Consider the following 19,277-nt stretch of genomic DNA (forward strand, 5'->3'; position numbering starts at 1 on the left):
CACCTCAATGTCTTGTCATGAGGGGCCCAAAACTGGACACAGTATCGAGGTGGGGCCTCACCAGTGCCCAGTACAGGGGGATGATCACTGCCCCAGTCCTGCTGGCCACACTGTTTCTGATACACACCACAATGCTGTTGGCCTTCTTGGCCACCTGGGCCCACTGCTGGCTCATACTCAGCCAATTGTCTACCAATACCCTTAGGTCCTTTTCTGCCAGGCAGCTCTCCAGCTCCTCTGCCGCAAGCCTGTGGCGCTGCATGCGATTGTTGTTACCCAAGCGCAGGACCCGTCACTTGGCCTTGTTGAACCTCATACCATTGGCCTTGGCCCATCGATCCAGCCTCTCCAGCTCCCTCTGTAGAGCCTCCTACCCTCCTGCCCAACTTGGTGTCCCCTGTGAACTTACTGAGGGTGCATTCGATCCCCTCATCGAGTTCGTTGATAACGATATTAAACAGCACCGACCCCAGTACCGAGCCCTGGGGAACACCACTCGTGACCAGCCGCCAACTGGATTTAACTCTATTCACCACCACTCTCTGGGCCAGGCCCTCCAGCCAGTTTTTCACCACGTGAACAGTACTCCCGCCCAAGCCACGAGCAGCCGTTTTCTCCAGGAGGACGCTGTGGGAAACGCTGCCGCAGGCTTTACCAAAGTGCCGTGATTAAGCCGCCGGCCGCGGGCAGGAGGCGGCCCGGCCGCTGAGGCACCGCCAGGCCGCAGACAAGCCCGACCCTCCGGCCGGGGTCCCGTTGCCCTGGCAACGCCGCTCCCCCCTCACGTGACCCTCGCCGGCCACGCCCGCCCGCGCCCGTTGTTATGGCGACGGCCTCTCCCTCGCATTCCTCTCCCCCCCCCGCTCCCCTGACACTCCATTCATGCCCGCGCTGCTCCTCCTTCACGTGACGCGGGCCTGGCGTGCGGTCCCCAGCCGGGCTTCGGTCCGCCGCTTCCGGGCTGAGGGCGGGGCGGAGGGGGAGCGCGTGTGTGTGCGAGGGCGCGCGCGGGGGGGCGGCGGCGGCTGAGGGGAGCGGCGCTGCCGTCAACATGGCGGCGGGCGGGGCGGGCAGCGCCTGAGCCCCGGCGGCCCCTCGGTTCCCGGCCCCCTCCTCTCCCCCCCAGGCCCGGCCATGGAGAGCGAGGAGGAGCAGCACATGACCACGCTGCTCTGCATGGGCTTCTCGGACGCCGCCGCCATCCGCAAGGCCCTGCGCCTGGCCAAGAACGACATCAACGAGGCCGTGGCGCTGCTCACCAACGAGCGGCCCGGCCTCCACTACGGCGGCTACGAGCCCATGGAGAGCGGGCAGGGCCCGCCGGGCGGGCACGGCTCCCCCGCCGGCGGGCAGGGCCCCCGCGGCGGCGACGGGGACGGCGGTGGAGGAGGAGGAGGTGGCTTCGACCCGCCGCCCGCCTACCACGAAGTGGTGGAGACCGAGGTGAGCCGCGGCCTGCCCCGGGCGGGCTGACCCGGGGGCGGCCTCCTGTCAGCGGCGGGGCGAGTGGGAGCTCCCCCGGGAGCCTCCCCGCTGCGGGGGTGACCGGGAGGGTCCCCGCGGGCCGCCACCACACGGGCCGGCGGCTTCTCTCCCACCGCCCTCCCCGTCGGTGCCCGGCAGTGGCTGTCCGTTGCGATCGCTGCAAGGTGAAGAGCACCCGGGCTTCTCCTTGGCATTCTAGGAATGTGTGGCTACCGTAGGATTTATTTATTTATTTTCACTCTTCCCCCTCTCATGCCTTCTTGCATAATCCGAGTGACTAATGACTGTCTAATATTTTCTTAACTGTTTGCACAATGTGAAGGAAAGTGGGGTCTGGGTGTTACTTTGCATACAGTGTTATTCGGGTAAGCTAAGCATAAATTCAGAAATACAAATACAGTGAGCTTCAGTATCTGGAAGGCGCCTACAAGAAAGCTGGAGAGGGACTCTTTACAAGGGCATGTAGTGATAGGACGAGGGGTAATGGCTTCACACTGGAAGAGGGTAGATTTTCATTAGATATCAGGAAGAAATTTTTCACTTTCAGAGTGGTGAGACCCTGGCCCAGGTTTCCCAGGGAAGCTGTGGCTGCCCCATCTCTGGAGGTGTTCAAGGCCAGGCTGGCTGGGGCTTTGACCAACTCGGTCTAGTGGGAGGTGCCCATGCTCAGGGCAAGGGGTGGAACTAGGTGATCTTAAAGGTCCTTTCCCACCCAAATCATTGTATGATTCTTTGATTTTTCAGAACAAAGGCTTTAATTCATAACGTAAATTATAGCTGTGTTCTAAAGTGGACCTGAAGTAGATAGAAGTGCTGGAGAACGCCAGCCTTTCCCAATTTCTCTCCTTCCTCCTTGTCTGCCTTTTTCTCTTCTCTCTTCCATCCTCTTCCAGAACTGTGAAGTCCTCAGCCAGCAGATATGGCATTTTCCCTGCTGCCTGGAACAGTTTTGTAGCACTTACCTGTAAAGCCTTCTCCTCTTCCAGGTCTTTTTTCCAGAACTTCTCAGAGTGCTCCTATGAAAAGAGTTAATTAATAGTGTCCAGGCTATGGAGCTCATGGGGGCAACAACAGAAGAACAGCCCTGCTGTGTGTTACCAAATGGCCACCTTGCGTAATGTCTGTCTCAAGAAGTGGCCAATAGCGGGTGCCTGAGCTTGTGAATAAAACTGTGTGTGTGTATGTATCTGTAAAAATGTATATGGAAAATACATGCACATACCTTCTTGTACATAGCTACGCTTGCACAGATCATTCATATCCATACTCTCAAGTATATTGAAGTCCAGTCCTGCAGAATAAAGACATGTGATCCTGTTTACTGAATTAACTGGGTTAGATCCTTAGCTCGTATAAGCTGATGATGTGTGCTCGTGGAGTGAGGTGGTCTGTGGGACGGTGTGTGTGCTGTGCAGAAGGGGAGTCGCTGTGTAACTTCACTGATTGAAGCAATAGGGAATTTGTTTCTATCCTTTGCTTTGAAGGGTTGGGAGTGAGAGTTCTGCCTGTTTGTATTCAAATCTCTACAGCCATCAAGAGGGTGGATTTTCCTGTCAGATATAGTTATGGTTGGGACAATCTGGGTTGTCAGTGTGACATTTCAAGAGAAGCTGTCAGTGTAAACTTCAGAGAAGCACTTTTTTTTCCCCCTCCTGTTCCTATTACAAATGACACTGACAACTCTGACTAAGAGGATTTTTTCCCCTGTTATTTCAGCTTGTATGTCTGATCGAACTTACTTACGCATTATAGTTTCCTTTGCCACTCATGTTCTTGTTTGATTTGACTTGTGTCCTTGTTAACACACAGGAGAGAAACCAAAACATTTCAATATAGGCAAATGGCTGTGAATCCACAAAGTAGGCATTTCAGAAGGACTGAAGTATCTTGCTACATGAAACTTTATATAAATTCAGGCTGCAATTTAGTAATTGGATTAATTTGCATATGGGCATCAGTCAACTCCTGCATGTGTATGCAAACCAATATTTTTGTAGTACAAGAGTACCTGTAAAAATCTTATAACTTGGAATTGTTGCCTGTGTTTACTTGTCAAATGTTGCAGTACAACTTAGCAGCTTTTGACATATATTTTATAAAAGGGGGAAAAGTGATACACGATCCGTTCTTGAGGGTTTTTTTATTCTTTAAATGTGGTCTAGAACTACATTTAATAAACTACAGCTATTATTTAGGTGGTTAATGAGCAGGTAGTTTTCCATTTAGCACAAGCTTATGGCATTTGAAGCTGTACAGAAAGCCATTGCACAAATAGCTGTATTATTCACTGTAGTCGTATACATTATGTTGAAATGTATTGTACCCCATAACATCTGAATTATCACAAGATAGTATCTCTGTTTACCTTCCTCAGTATCATCTCTCTCTCTAACAGCTCTTAGAGTGTGTATTTCTCCTTCTCATCATAGTACCAGTTTTAACTTTTATGTAGTGGGGAGGTAGTGTGTTAGATTTCTAGGCTTAATTTTGGGATTTTATATGTCAGCAATGTACATGAACGTATAAATTAAAAGAGCACAATTATTAGAAATGTTCCCCTGAATAAAATTTTCCAGTCTAGTAATCTTCATGAACAAAAGTTAGGATTTTTTTTTAATTCAAAAATCAGAAGAAAGCTTTAGTCAGTCTCAAACATGTGTGTGTAACAGGTCTGTACTTTGTATTTACGTTCTTTTTTTGGCTGAGTACAGTTTACTATGCATATAAGAATAGATTTATGAATGATTAAACACTTTACATTTTCCCTAATCAGTAATGAAGCCATTATGTTTGCATATGCTTATTTGGTTTCTATTACATAATGTTAGAATCTGTTCTGCTCAGTAAGCATGTTGATCAAAGCAAGGCTTGTCTGTTGCTTTTCTTTGAGAATAGCACAGCGACCAGATACATATGCCAGTAAAAACATGTTTTCTTTAGATAAGACAGTAAAACCAGTGTGAATCCTCTCTCAGTGGTCTAGACTGCTGGTCTTCAGGGGTGTCTGGAAGTGTTACAGAAGCCTGAATTCGGAATAACTGGCCTGGAAGCAAGACAGCTGCTATGCGCTGGCTCAACGCGTGCTGTGTGCTTTATTTTTGAGACTTGAGATGAAGACATACGTAAATTCATTTTCCCAAGGGCTGAAACTTCAGTTGCAGCAGGTAAATGTCTTCCCAGGAGCGTACAGTTGATTCAGTTTTACGTTAGTAGCTGCAGTGTATCTCTGGAGTTGATGCTGTTAGCATGGCCATGCTTAACTCATTAAAAGAAAAAGGGCAGACAGGTTTGGAAATACAAAGGTGGCTTTAACATTCGATTGTCTTCTGAAAAATCAGAAAGTTCTGCTTTAGGTTTACAGTTGGTTTGAAGTTTTGCCCAGTGTAGTGCCAAACCACTTTGGTAGTCTGAAATCACCTGCTTTTGCAAGAGGTGTCTTTGCCTGTTTGACATAATTAATATGTTTATGTCTGTCAGCTTAAGTAAAACTTGTAAGTGCATTTTGGCAAGAATCTGGGATTTCTGAGTTTATTCCTTAGGGAACGTACAGATTTTTACAGCGTGATTCTTTGCCGAGTCGGGGGAGTGGAAGGATGGCATACTCATCTTTTCATATGACTGACAGATAAGCTGTTTTATGAACTGCTGCTAAATCCTTATAATTTAAGATAAGACTATAAACCGATGTGATGACAGTGTCTGTCAGTGTATCCGTGAATTACCACGAGTGTCACAAGTGCTGACTTTCATGAGTTGGGGGGGAATTGGATGAAGAAGAGCAGGCCAAATGAATGTGGGGATTGTGACCAGAGAACCTAAAACTGCAGTAAGGGGTAGGAACCAACTTAGACTAACAGTATTGAACATATAGCAACGGTTTGCGTAACCTTTACTAAAATTATCTTGATTTGTTTTTAAACAGCTCCTGAGAGTCATTACTATGACCTTTTGGGTAAATTGTGATTAACGGATTATATTACCTTCTAGCTATTTCTGTCTCCTTTAGCATGTGCTCTTTTGATTTTTGGTTTGGTTTTTTTTTTTCAGTTGAACTGGATCAAAAGGTCATATGTGCCAGGTTTTACTAGATAAGGTTTATAATAAAACTTGTCCAAGATTGCTTTTAGAGGTGCTGTTTGATTTCAAGAGAAGGGGATTTTATAAAAGAAACAGACCAGCAACTGTAGTGAGTAACAGTGCCGGGAACATTCTCACTAGTCATGCTGCAGAACTGGTGTGTCCAAAACCCTGTCTCTCCTCATTATTAAAGCTCAGTACTGAAGGCAGTTCTGCCACAGATGTGCTGCATCACAGTGGGTGTGTGACTTAACCTCTGTTTTAGCTTCTAGTGTGTAAAATGAGGATAATGGTGTGTTCTTTATTAGCAGTACCACAGACATCAGCCTTGAGAAGTCTTTGATCCTTGAATGGAAGGAGCTGTATTTATTTAAAGACAAAAAAAGCCCTCGAGCAAATTAGATGGATTTCACGCTACAATTTTATAAATTTAAAGTCAGTCTTCTGTTTTGTAAGTAGTGTTGAGCACTGCAAAAGTGAGTATTTCTGGCATTCTCGTGTGGAAGTGTTACAGTGTGGCTTGTCTAGGAATTGGCCTCGTAAAACAATTAAGCAATCAAATAAAGCTCTGTGGTGGATTCTGGCATTGACTCCCTGGCTGGGTGCCATCAGAATGTCAAGTGGCATTAGTATTTTAGCAGTCCTGGTTTTCAGCATCACTGTTTTCAAAAATTAGTGGCCCTGGTCTAGGACCTCTATTTAGATTCTGATTATGTTAATGCTATCTTGGCTTTTGAAAAAAAATACCCTGGTTTTCATTCTCGATATAACACAGAGTAATAGAGATGCTACATGAAGTTAGGGGAAATAGGGATAATACTGGGAAGTGCAGTTGGTTAATTTTAAATGTAAGCTTTGTTTCGAATAATTTATAAATCCATTGTCATGTAATTTGATTGTCAGAGTAATTTTTCAGACTGAGATTACCAGTTTATAGTTACTGGTTCATCAGTGAAGGTGGTGCCTGTGGGGTCAGTGGAGGTAGGAGACAGCTAGCTCTGTGTAGCCAATTTCTCAGCTGGGCAGGAAGTGTCTTTGATATAATGTTCTCTGGAGGCATTTTCTGGTCATCTTCCCAGTTTACAGTGCTATTCTGTGGCAGCTGTTTAATAAGGAAGTGAAATACTGAGGAAGAATGAGAATAAAAACAAATTAGCCAGTGTTAGAAGTTAATTCCAGCAAATCATTTGGATTGCTTTTGGATTAAGGAACAAGTAGCTCTTTGTGTGAGGAGGGCAAAGATGGAAAGGAAGTGCCTGTTTCTTTTGTAAGCTCTTATTTTGAAAAAGAACACTTATTTGTGCTGCCATAGGAATAGTTTTGGTATGTATGTTTCAGTTATGTATGTTTCAGTTATGCTTCATGAACCAAATTAAAATAAATTTTACAAAGCTAATGTACACAATGTTTTTTGCCACTTGATCTTCCTGCTCACTACTTTACAGCAGTTCTGATGCCCAGCAGAGTGGTCTCAAGAGGCATTTAAAGATTTTTTCCTATTAGTTAATCACAATTTTGTAATAATACATTGTAGAACTTGAATTCAAGCTTGTTGTCATCTGCTTTGTCAGTTCTAGTTTGTGTCTCACTATACATCAGTATGCATCCATAGAACAGAAGCATAGGTGAGTGTTTAGCAGTGTTACTGAATTAATTCTCCCTTCCAGAGCCTGACCTTTTGTCACTAAAATGTTATAATAAATACTTTAACTAGTGTTTCTGCAGCACTTCTCTATTAATGCCTGGTGTTTTGGCAAGGGGAGATAGAAGTATTGACTTAGTTTTAGGTACTGAAATGCTAAGCATTTGTGATTCATTTTTTTTATTGTATTAAAGCACAATGTTTATCTGATACCACAAAAAGTTATTTTGAGTTATTTGGAAATAAGCATGGGGTTTTGTGCTTATGAAAACTCGAGGCTTGGGAGGAAAAATAGTATCAACTCAGAGTCTGGCTGTTAGTGGTTACGCTAATAGAATAGGTTTTTTAAATAAAACCACAGACGATACTGAAAACACGTGCAAGATAAGCATGTTTTCCTTGGGTCCTTATGAATGGCACCCTTAACAGGGCTTTCCATGACCTCTCCCTGGCCTACAACTGGTTATCAAACTTTAAAATACCTTGCCAAAAGTGGTTGTAACAAATCTGTATGTCTCAGATTCCACTGCAGTGGAATCTACTGTTATAGTAGTATAAAAGGGCAAAGATATTCCTCTTTTTTTAAGTTAAATAAATCTTTTATCACAAATGTGATTTTTACAGAGCCTTAGTTATTTTGTTCTGCTGTAATGCTTAGTACTGTGTTTATCTCTGAACAACTAGGCAAGTGCATTGGGGAATATTGCTTAGTAACATCCCGCCATCACCCTGGAAATCAGGGACGTGAGTACAAGCAATGGTTTTAGAAAATCCTACTTAATTTCTAGCTTTGCTGAATGTATTTTTATTTTTAAATTCATATTGTGTTCTTATTCCCAGTCCTACACAGTTCTTGGTTGTGAGAGGTGGTGGAAGGGGGAGGCGTCATGGGATTTTTGTCGTTGATTGTGGTTGTAAAGGGTTATAATCCCTTACAACTACTAAGAAAGGTTTAGTTTAACCATGCATTTTTGATAGTGCGTTTGTACTACTCTTAGTTAAGGTCAGTGTCCAAAACTTGCTGTGAGAACTTTCACTAAATAAATGAGAATTTGCTTAGGATGTCTTTATGGTGAGGTGAGAGTCCAAATCAGCTTCAGTTGGTTGCAGTCTGTAACATAAGATTTATTTTCCTGTAGTGATAGGCTGCAGTCATTTCTTTACACCAGCATGATGAAATACTAATATTTTTTTCTTCTGACAAGAACACATTTGCTTGTGTAAAGTAGTGCATAGAAAAAATTTGAACCAAAGAGCTTAATTTCTATGCAAAAAGAATAAAACATCCATATATCTCCCCAACTAGCTCACTTTCTCGTAGCAGAACATAAATAACAGAAAACATTCCTATCTATCGTTGTTCTCAGAAATTTTGCATACAGATATTATTCTGTGGATTCTGTTTAGGACTTAGAACAGTTAAACAGTAGTATACTTCCCACATAAATGTCTATAGTGTCAGTAAAACATTTAGGAAATCACAGTGGGTTTTCTTATTGCCAAATAACAAACCTAATGTGGAAATTCCATATACGATGCCATTTTGTAACACTTATTGATATCGTCATATTTGTAAAAGGATACCAAGCTTGCTCTTAGCAATGTGGGTTGAGTGAGTTTGATCTGATGGCAAGAACAGGTAACTGGGAAATACTCTTCAGTTTTGTTCCCTTGTCTGCCACTTAACATGAGTTTAAAGAAGCTCTTTAAGCTCCTGGAGTAGCAGTTTATAAAAAGCAAGTAGGTTACAGGTATGAAAAAGTAACAATTTTTTTAAACACTCAATACCTCATACTTAGTGTGTTCAAGTGTAAGTGCAAGGTGGTAGCTTTGATTTATTTGAAAGCCTTTAAATTCTTACCCCTGTGGTTCAGTTCTAGGTAATAGAATGTCCTCCTTTTAGGAGTTAATTAAAAGGAAAAAGAATTGACATCCAGGCATGAAAGTAAAAGCTGCTTTAATCAGTAGTCTGGCAGATAGAGGGACTGTCAAGTCATGACTTCAGGATTCATAGCTTCTCCCACAAATTGATGGACATAATAGACAGAGCATTCTCTGCTCTCTGATCTGTTTTTATGGGTATTTGATGTATTTCTCTCACATTCCCTCCACTTCAGCATCTCCCAGTACTTTGCAAATGGTAGTGAATGGTGCATCAGCATGCACTGGCAGGGGGAGGTATCGCTGTAGATGCTTTACAGCTGTGGAAGCTGAAGCACTGAAAAATGTATTTCCTCATTATTGCTTAGTATGTCTGTGATTAAAAACTGAAAGGTGGACCTAGAATTTTTGGCTTCTAGTTCTGTCTCTAAGCAGGTTTTTCATTACTACTTTTCAGAGCAATTAAATTTGGTCCTGTTTGTAGGTGCATAGTAACAAAATTGTTTGCTGTTTGTTTTTTTTTTTAAACAAAACACTGAAGCATCAAAAATGTGTTTTCTTGGCTAGAAAACAGTGGTCATTTTGTGAAAATCGCTTACTAGAGAGGCATTAGAGTGAAGGGAACTGCTTGATCTGCTGGTGCCTTAGAAAAGTCTGATCCTGTTGCTTGTTGAAGGAAACACGACTTTGGGATTCTGTTTTGTAAGTTATACTAGATTCAAGAGTACATAATGTGAGCCTCTTAGCTCTGGTGATAATAAATTCTGTTGGTAGCCATCTATCAAAACAAATTTACAAATTTAAATTATAATTTGACTGTAATTTCATTACTAAGACTGACAATTAGCATCAAAACACATTCTTAAACTCCTTGTTATTTTATGTAAAGTGACTGGTATGGTAAATGTCAGTGGCTTTAGTTAAACAGTGTTTGATGAGTTAATTAGCTGAATACTGCAAGAATACATTTTGAAGCTTTGAACTGTGACCTTTTGGCAATTAAAGTTAATTTGTATTTCACTTTTTGTGTGAGGGCTAATCTTTGTTCTGTGTTAGTCTTCCATGGAAAGTTTTATATTACAGAGTTACGCAATGTTTTATTGATCAGATATTTAACAATTTTTGTTTATTCAGCCTTGCAAACAGCTCCGAGAGGTGCCAGGTCCCCACAATGAGCGTCTTGAATCAGTGGTTAAGACTGTTCATCTGAGGATATTTCTCTAGGGAGCCCATGTCTGTATGTTTGGACATAACTGCATTTTCACACCTTGAAAATAAGACAAAAGAGTCCAGACTGATAGAAAGGGGGATCTTCAGGGCTTCTGTGTAATAAGAGATAAATCAGAAGACATGAAAAATGATGTTAAAGGTTTGCCAGCAAATGTTTTTTGGTCTCAAGACTTCACCTACAAAAGGGGAGAATAGTCACGGGATGTGTGATGTGCACCATGACTTTCTGTTTCAGAAAACAGTTGATTCCTACAGACTTTCAGACAGTTTATCTTTGTATTACCCGTTGGCTGCCGGGAATAGGTGATTTGGGTTTTTTTGCCTTTTTACTATTCTGTTGTTGGAGAATATCTCTACAAATCCTTAACGTGTCAGGTGCCAGTCCAGTATTAAGTCTATTCAGCCAGAATTGGAATAGTTGTGATTTAGGTCATCATCAACTGGCAGACGCTGTTCTTAAGTCATCTATTTGAGGGGAGGGAGGTAGTTTCTGTTTGTATATTTAAAAAAATAAAAAAACCAAACAAACTAAACATGTAATTCCTCAAAGAAGAAACATGGAAAAACACTTCCTGGGAGGCTGATGTACTTTTTTTGTGTACTATTTGCTTTCATGGATAGCATACTCTTTTCTTTAAAAGCTTTTATTTCGCCTGTGGACCCATGTCAGCAGAGTCTGTAGTGACAATTCCCAGTGCCTCAGTTAGGATGTGTTAATTGTGGCTACCTGTTCAGAGCTCACTTGGGTTTGTGAATGTCGGCAGAGCAGGCAAGAGCTTCAGCCTATGTTTAGCGAGCCAACATCATGTTACGCAAGAGCAGAGCTGAATTGCACCTTCCTACCGCAGCTGCTCTTAACAAACCCCTCACTTTAAAGATTTAAAATCAATTTAAAAGTTGGATGGTGAATAGTTTGGGGATTTTTTTTGTTCAGAAGGACCTAATTATGAGAGACCAGCAATAAGTCCTTCAAGAGACTAACTCATACTGGATAGGTTGTAAGAAACAAGACTCAGTCTGCAGTAATATAAACTGAACATAGCAGTAATCTCCAAGAAAAGCAGGGTATTAAATTTATTAATGCTTTGAAGGGGAAATCGAGTTTTAAACTGGGCATTTATTTGAGATTGTAGATTTCACGGTAGCTGTGAAGCTACTTGTGTGTGATATGCTCTAAAAATAATAAATAATTACACTTGATACTTTCTGGGCAGGGTTTTAGTGGCAGAAAACTGACAAGCAAGAAGAGTTGTTGTGTCTAATTAGTGGAATGTGCCAAAGATGTGCTCCTTCAGTGCAAATAGTTCCCATTGTTATTAGGGCAATATTCCCAGTACCACACTCATTACTATTTCCTGTGTTAAAAAAAAATAATTAAAAAAAAATCTTTTTACTACATTGTTGGTGGATTCAATCCAGCAATAGGGCAGATGTGTCCTTAGTGCAATTTATGATAATACCCTTATTCATGGGAGCTGAATGTATAGTGAAGAACATGTGTTATTTCACTCTTTCCTTATGAATTTCTGTAGTACGGACACTGGCAATCGCTTGTGTGGAAAGAGGTAAATAAAGAGCACCATTGCTTCAATGCAGATGGGGAAGCAGAACAACGAGTGGACTTTTTCAGCAACAGTTGAAGGACTGCACCTCTTAAACTGTCCGTTGCTAACACTATAGTTTTATTTAACATGGTCGCTTTCCTCCAGGGATTGGAGCAACCGTAGCTCAGTTACTGTAATTCATTGAAATGTTGCTACAAGCCTAAGCTGAACTGAAATCGCTGAACACCGAGCAACTGGGTGTTTACATTATACTCAGTCTAACTTTATTAGACTAATCATTGTATCCCGTACTGTTACTGTAAGGGTTTTCTTTAAAACTGCACATTTATTTTCTACAGGAAATGTTTTGTGTTCTGGATGGATATCCCTTACAAAAGCTGTAAACTTAACTGTTGTTTGTTTAATCAATACAGCAGGCTATTTCCTAGAAAACTGTTGCTTTTAAATGTTTTTCACTTAGACCCTCAAACGTCTCTTCTCCAAAACCTGAAGTATTTAAACAGGGCATGGTTTGCTAGATGTGAATTACATTAGGCTTCCATGCACAGCACTGGATCAGATGACTACAGTTTCAGAAGTTGACATTCGGGTCTGTTAAAGTACAACTTCCCATAATGACAAACTTAGGACTGAATGTTTGGTAGGGGGTTGGGGGAAGGTCCACCTTATTTCCCAAACACTGACATATGGGTTTTTTTCTGAGCAGTGTTCCATTTCTATGAATTCTACTGCTGCTCTTTAGCACGTGTTAGTAAGTCCAGCCGCTGTGTGCTATTGTCACCTGCACCAGTGAACTTTAAAGGGCAAGCTCTATACAATTGCTGTTTCCTTGGCTTACTATTTTTGAATCATTATGAAAGTGAATGTGCCACACTTACTTTTTAATAAACAGATCTAATCCTGCAAATAGCAAGTGCAGTGAGAGAGCTGGAAGCACACTTGTCTGCATACATTGATTTTGTTCTTTGTGATTTTGTTCTTTGTATATCATGTCCTCCTGAGTTCAGTTCTTTTTTTTATGTTTATTTCTTTCTGTTCACTTTCCTGACACTGTCTTCTTTTTTTTTTTCTTTTTTTTGGTATCTCTTGAACATGTTTCCTGTTTGTCCTTCCTCCCTACGTGTCCCTGGTTTCTCTCTCGGGGATCTTGTTACCATCACTGCACTTGTGTTTTCCTCCCTCTCTGGCAGTTGCTCCCAGTTGCAGCCAGGCCTGATCCAGACATTCTGTCCTTTCTCCTGCTTGAGTTGTCTGCTCTTGTGAAGGCAGGGAAAGCTAGTCCATGTGAACTCTTTGACACATTGGGTAGCTAGCATCTATGCGAGGTTAAAAAATAAACAAAAGAAGATAAATGGATAACTCTTCTACTCTTTCATTTGATGCTACTGAGGCAGTTACCTCATATGGCACTTAGCAAAGAACACGGGGCTAATTCTGTGTTCTGCCTGTACACAGAAATAGCTGCTGTTTAGTGGCACTAGCAAGGAAAACTGTAAAGCTTAGCTGCAGACATCTGCTTGCTTTTTCCCTGTTTGTCTTCCAGAACGTTTTCCAGTAACTCATTTTGACTTTGGGAGCAGGACAATTGTAGTTTCCTTGTTGGACAACTATATTTGAGATGTAAATTTTTCTTTAGAAAATTAGCTAGTAAAAAAAATAATCCTAATGTACTGGATTAGTGTCTTGTGCTTCTTAATGTGATGGGGTGAGAGGGTGATGAAATTGGCCTCCCTTAGAATAAACTATTTCTTATTCTGCAGCAGTTGTTGAACAGAGGATTAATATGCAGATCTGTGAAGATCAAGGTTTGTACTCTACAGTCTCACAGGGACTGGAAGTACTTATCACTTGGCTCTAGGATCTGATATGCTAAGGAACAAGATTTGCCACTTAAATAGGCAATTAGTTAGTGATTAGTTATGTAAACATAGTAGTTATCACCTACACGAAATACATAAAGGTATGTAATCCCTTCAAATTGAAATATTAAGTCCTGCTTTAGAAAAACACAAGCAGCCTCAGGGTTTTTGAGAATTTGACATGCTTGTTACAAGCACAGATGCTTTTCTGAAGCTGCTAAATCCTTTAAAGTGTCTAGGAGAGAGTGATAAAAATTGTTTCACTTGAACTTCCTTTTTATTCACAGAAAAATGATGAAAATGGGAATTGCTCCGGTGAAGGTATTGAGTTTCCAACAACTAACTTGTATGAACTGGAGAGCAGAGTTTTAACAGATCACTGGTCCATACCCTATAAGCGGGAAGAGTCTCTAGGCAAGTGCCTAATTGCATCCACATACCTAGCAAGACTAGGTAAGTTCTCTTTCTACCCATATAAAGATTATCTGTTCAAAGGATTTGGTAGACAGTATGGTGGGCAGTTGTGTCTTCCATGTGAATCTTGCAGTTGTTAACTTAGCACCCTGCAGAATGATCACATCTCTGTGAAAGTGGTTAACAGTGAACTATTCTACCCGATGCTGTAAAAAGAATGTCAGTTTCTTTTTTTTTTTCTCTAAAGCAATTTGTTTACTTAAGGTTTTTTAAAACGGAGCACATGTTTCTTTATGTTCTAATGATTATAGGAATTACTGTTTTTCAGAGCTGAATTACTCTTTCTTTCGTTGTGCTCGTTATTTTCCATTCGTAAAAACAAGCTGTCATCTAAATCCACGCTTGTATAACTGGTTGTTTTTCCCCAGCAAAATGCTTGTACTGCATTAGACCCGAATTTGACTTTTCTATATTCAGTACTTTGGCTGGGTTTAAGAGTGTTATGGAAGTGTCATACCCAACAACCGGTAAACAATAAAGAATGCAAGACAGTTACTCATCGTGCCTGATGGCAGACTAAACGGATGTTAGAATCTGTTGGAAGAATGGAAGTTGTTAGGTGGTTCTTGTTTGCTTCATTGTTTCTAACCTGTGTTAAAAGTGGGTTCTTAGAGTAGGTTTTGGGTGGAGGCTGTGAAGCATCAGAAGTGTTCTGAAGTTAGTGTAAGTTATATACTTTGAAGTAATAATTCTAGTGCTAATAATACTTAAAGAACTCGTAAAACATGGAACATTGGGAAACTTCTTATTTCTAAAAGGCAAGTTCTCTTGACTCACCCCTTTTTGTGGCTGAAAAAGTATGCCAGTTATGAATGAACAGTGGCACATTTATTACTGCTGGTTTTCGTTGGTGTTCCCAAAATCTTGCAACGAACTCCCAGAGGTAATCTTAAAAAGTATTTTTTAAAAAAAATACTTCAAAAAAGCACTCTCCTTTCTGTAAAGGTCTTTCTGATTCTGACGAGAATTGCAAGAGATTTATGGACAGATGCATGCCTGAAGCATTTAAAAAGGTAAGTAGGTACAGTGGACCAATTCAATGTTTCTTTGTGGTGTTCATGGTGGAAATAGTGTTTTGTAATCCAGCCTTCAGAAACTGTGGTAGCCACCGAGTGTTTCCTTAGATTAAAATCGTTATTTTACTAGATTAAAATCATAGATAGACTTACATTGAAATCATTTAAAGTCCTAGTTCTGCAACTCTGGCCAACTCTAGCACATAGCTTTTTTCTTTTTTTTTTTCCTTTCCTAAATAAAGGGCGCTATAGTAATTAGTAGAACCTAAAGACAGGTTTAAAGACCCTTTGATACAGCCATTAATGGCAAGTTCAGAATCAGATTTCCTCTAACTCTCATCTTTCTGCTCCTTCTTTGAAAGGTTGCTAAATTCTTTCTTACCTCTTTGCATTCTGTTAAGAATTTGTCTTTCCCCTCAGTGCTTAATGCCTGATGTGCCTCTCTGGCTGTTCTTCTTCGGCTTACTGTGAATTTTCTCTACAGAGCTCCTGAAACCAGTTTACTTCCCACTACTGTATCCATTTTGGATACGGCCTAATTTCTTGCCCGGTTTTTAGACCATATGCATAAAATATGTATGGACCTTTTAAAGAGCTGCTCAGTCCTAATCTTAAAATACTGAGAATAAAAGAATCTTTAAGGAAGATAGAAATTTAAGGGTAAAAAATTATTTTTTTCATTTGGGTATTAGAGTAATAACCTTACATATAATGCTTTTAAATCACTTGGTATTTTTTCCATATTAAATAAACAGTGTAGATTGCTCCTCCAGAAGGTTAATCTGTAGAAATCTAAGTTCAGAATGTGCTGAATTACAATACACTGAAATTCTTGCAAGAAACTCTATTGTTCCTTAAAATGGTACAAAAAGTAATTGTATTTAAAATATTAAGCTTTTTAACTGCTTATGTACAGACAGAGCTAGCAGAAATTAAATGAAGTTTGCAGATAGAAGCTTCATGTCCTTCATAAACTATCACGTTAGACCAGATTTAAAAAACACGTTTCAGTAGGTAGGAAAGCAGTGTTAAATACCTCTCTCCTCATGGTACACGTTCTTTGTTTTCTAATAGAAACTGCTCAAAAAGTGTGAATTGGTAAATGGTTATTAGAGCTGAATCAGTGCAGCTTTGTGGCACGCCTACTTGAAGATTTAATAGTTGTGGGTTCAATCTGCAAACTAATTAATTTCATATTAGTTGCTCTTTGCAAAGGTTACAGTCCTTACTAGTGCATGGAAATGGAAAACAGTTGGCTCTGCTACATTTTATTTTCTGTCATAAACTGTGATTTAAGGTGTTCTTCAATGAAATTACAAATTTAATTAACTCTTAAGCCACCAGTGCAGGAAGAGCATCTGAAAAACATGCCAGACAGTGGCAGACAGCACACTCTAAGGAAGCATTTGCTCTGAAAACAGGCTCAGGGGTTGATAAATTTCTCTTGCTTTGTGATTGTGTTAAAAAAAGAAATTTTTTTTTTTTCAGCTGTTGACATCCAGTGCTGTTCACAAGTGGGGAACTGAAATCCATGAAGGAATATACAACATGCTTATGCTGCTAGTGGACCTGGTTGCAGAAAGAGTAAAACAAGACCCTATTCCTGTTGGCCTGCTTGGTGTACTTACAATGGTATTTGACTCTTTGATGCAGTTTCTAATATTTGGGTATTTGTCATTTCATATTTATGCTGCTGCTGCTTTTTCTAACTATTTAAGTTGTAAAATATCATCTTACAACCTGCAGCCATTGCTTCCTGCGGATTTTTAACATCCAGTATGTAATTGATAAAGGGGCGAGTGCTTTTCAAAGGTCTTGAAAACTAGCACGCTCAAAAAAAGAAATAAATATCTGCCGTCACTTCACCATTTATTTTTTAAAACTGGTACTTCGAGTTCATCTCCCCCTTTTTACGGATATCTGGCTCACATGGGTATTGGATATGTCTATACAGAATGAAAGCTTCAGAACGCTTTATACAGCAAGAACTGAGAGGCAGGAGCGGGAGTCTTCTGTTAAACTTTATTTTTTTGCTAAATCTTTAACTGTCAAGTGCTCAACTGAACAAGTCAGACATTATCAAGATAAGTTTTGAGACTGGCATAAGCCATGTTGTTCATTGCCATGGGCTTTTCTTTCAAGGCATTTAACCCCGACAATGAGTATCACTTCAAGAATCGAATGAAGGTATGCCAGAGAAACTGGGCAGAAGTCTTCGGGGAGGGGAACATGCATGCTGTCTCGCCCATATCCACTTTTCAGAAGGTGAGCATGGCCATGCCCTAAAAACCTGTTTTTAGGGTAGATGTTTGTTTCAGAAAAGATAGTTTGATCAGTAGGTATTTATAACTCAAGGAAGTTTAAATGTGTCACCAAGAATTACAGCAAATAGATCTTCAGTATATGTTGGTCTGTGTGTTTGGCTGTTGAGTGTGAAATAACCAGGATAAGTCAAAGTGTACAGTTCTAGCAGAGAATTCATACTTGTCTGACAGACAAGGATAGGATATCTTCAGGTCAGACACGCTGGCAAGGAGGCAGTTTTTGAAGTTTGCATTGTCTTGTCGCAGTTGTTCCAGATGGGTGGGTCCAAAAAAGGGCCTTGGTGGTGGTGTTCTCTCCTTCAGAAAACAAGTTTGTGGCAGTAGAAAGAAAATTCTATGTCTCCTGCTTTGGTAAAGGTTCTTTAGTAACGTTCCATGCTGCTAATGTGCTATAAATATAGTTGCTCGTGAGTCAGCAGCCACAGTGCGTACTGTTGCCGCAGCACATGGTCAGTGATGTCAAGCAGAGTCCAAAAAAGGATGATGCTAATGAGAACCTCCCAGAGCTTGGTAAAGGAGCTGTTACGAACACCTTGCTGTTTTCTTTGAAGTAACAGTGCACGCATTTGGGGTGTGGGTTAATGGGCTGAATGTGTCTGTCCAAATCTCTGTTTCAGAAGATGAACATTTAGCATTGATTGTTGCAGCTACTAACTTGTTAACATTTTAATTGTTCAAGGAACCTCATGGGTGGCTGGTGGATCTGGTAAACAGGGTAGGTAAATGTAAACCAAGCAGAATGTTATTTGTTATTTGAATTCACTGGGCTTCAGAGATAATTTCTTCTCCTCCCCCTCCCCCCCAATTTGTTTTTCCACTCTTCACTTTTGTGACAACCACAAAGAAAATACTTTCAGATTTTAATCCTGCCTACGTGTAGGGAAGGGGCCTTGCTAAATAAATCTTACTGAGTTGCTGCCCTTCTCCCTTGAGCACCTTCACCCAAGCATGATAGCTGTGACTAGAGAAGTCAAGAGCTCAGCTTAGGCTGCCATGCTGTTTCCCAGTCAGACATGCTGGGCTCTTGCTATATGTTGGTCTCGCTTTCTTCCCTGTATCCGTTTTTACCTAACACAGAGTTTCTAGCTTGATGTTTAAAATGGTACCAGGTATAATTGCATTCCCCACCATGCCCCTGAATTCCCATGAAAACATAAAGCTTACGTTGAATGTCGTGTTCCACGGTAAAGGATACTTGTTGGCATCCCAGCAACTCTCAAGGGAGTATTTTCTATAATAACTTATTTAAAAGATAAAATACTGTAGTTCACTAACAATACTGATTATTTTATTTCAGTTTGCAGAGTTGGGTGGATTTTCAGCAATTCAGTCCAAACTCAATTCAGAAGATATTGAACTTGGGGTAAGCTCATGCACTGTCACGAGAGTTCTCCCTTTCCATTACACACTTCATGCAGAACCAGTAGCGTCCCTCTTACCTTTGCTTTGGTACCAGAGCAACATTCCCACTGAGCCCTGGAAAAGTGCAGTCAGACTGGAGGTCAAATGAGGTTGTGAATTAGAATCCTGACTCAAAAGCTTTTGAGACATCACAGAAAAGAGGAAGCGTTAGTGTGCCTCTCTGGCTAACATTCAGCCTTCCAGTTAGATATCAATCCAGTCTAGTTTGACTGTAAATTCACAAGTATGTCCCTGGTTTTCTGTTTACTTCAGCTGTAGCTGCATTTAGCTGCAAGTGAATCGACTTCTGTCATTTATTAGAG

At 40.8% G+C, this 19,277-nt stretch overlaps 1 protein-coding gene across 2 annotated transcripts in view; it reads left to right on the forward strand.

Annotated features, from left to right (window-relative positions):
* Positions 1-992: 992 nt before the first annotated feature.
* The window catches only part of USP24 (ubiquitin specific peptidase 24), a 66,025-nt gene continuing 47,740 nt past the window's right edge, over positions 993-19,277 (forward strand). For both annotated transcript variants that reach the window (XM_063345253.1, XM_063345254.1), the window contains exons 1-7: positions 993-1,443; positions 14,027-14,192; positions 15,159-15,226; positions 16,718-16,861; positions 17,372-17,494; positions 18,233-18,268; positions 18,851-18,916. In XM_063345253.1, the coding sequence (XP_063201323.1) occupies positions 1,135-1,443; positions 14,027-14,192; positions 15,159-15,226; positions 16,718-16,861; positions 17,372-17,494; positions 18,233-18,268; positions 18,851-18,916 (912 nt within the window). In that variant the 5' untranslated portion in view covers positions 993-1,134. The remainder of the gene's footprint in view (positions 1,444-14,026; positions 14,193-15,158; positions 15,227-16,717; positions 16,862-17,371; positions 17,495-18,232; positions 18,269-18,850; positions 18,917-19,277) is intronic.

The sequence above is a fragment of the Chroicocephalus ridibundus genome, chromosome 8 (assembly GCF_963924245.1).
Source record: "Chroicocephalus ridibundus chromosome 8, bChrRid1.1, whole genome shotgun sequence".
Classification (NCBI taxonomy): domain Eukaryota; kingdom Metazoa; phylum Chordata; class Aves; order Charadriiformes; family Laridae; genus Chroicocephalus; species Chroicocephalus ridibundus.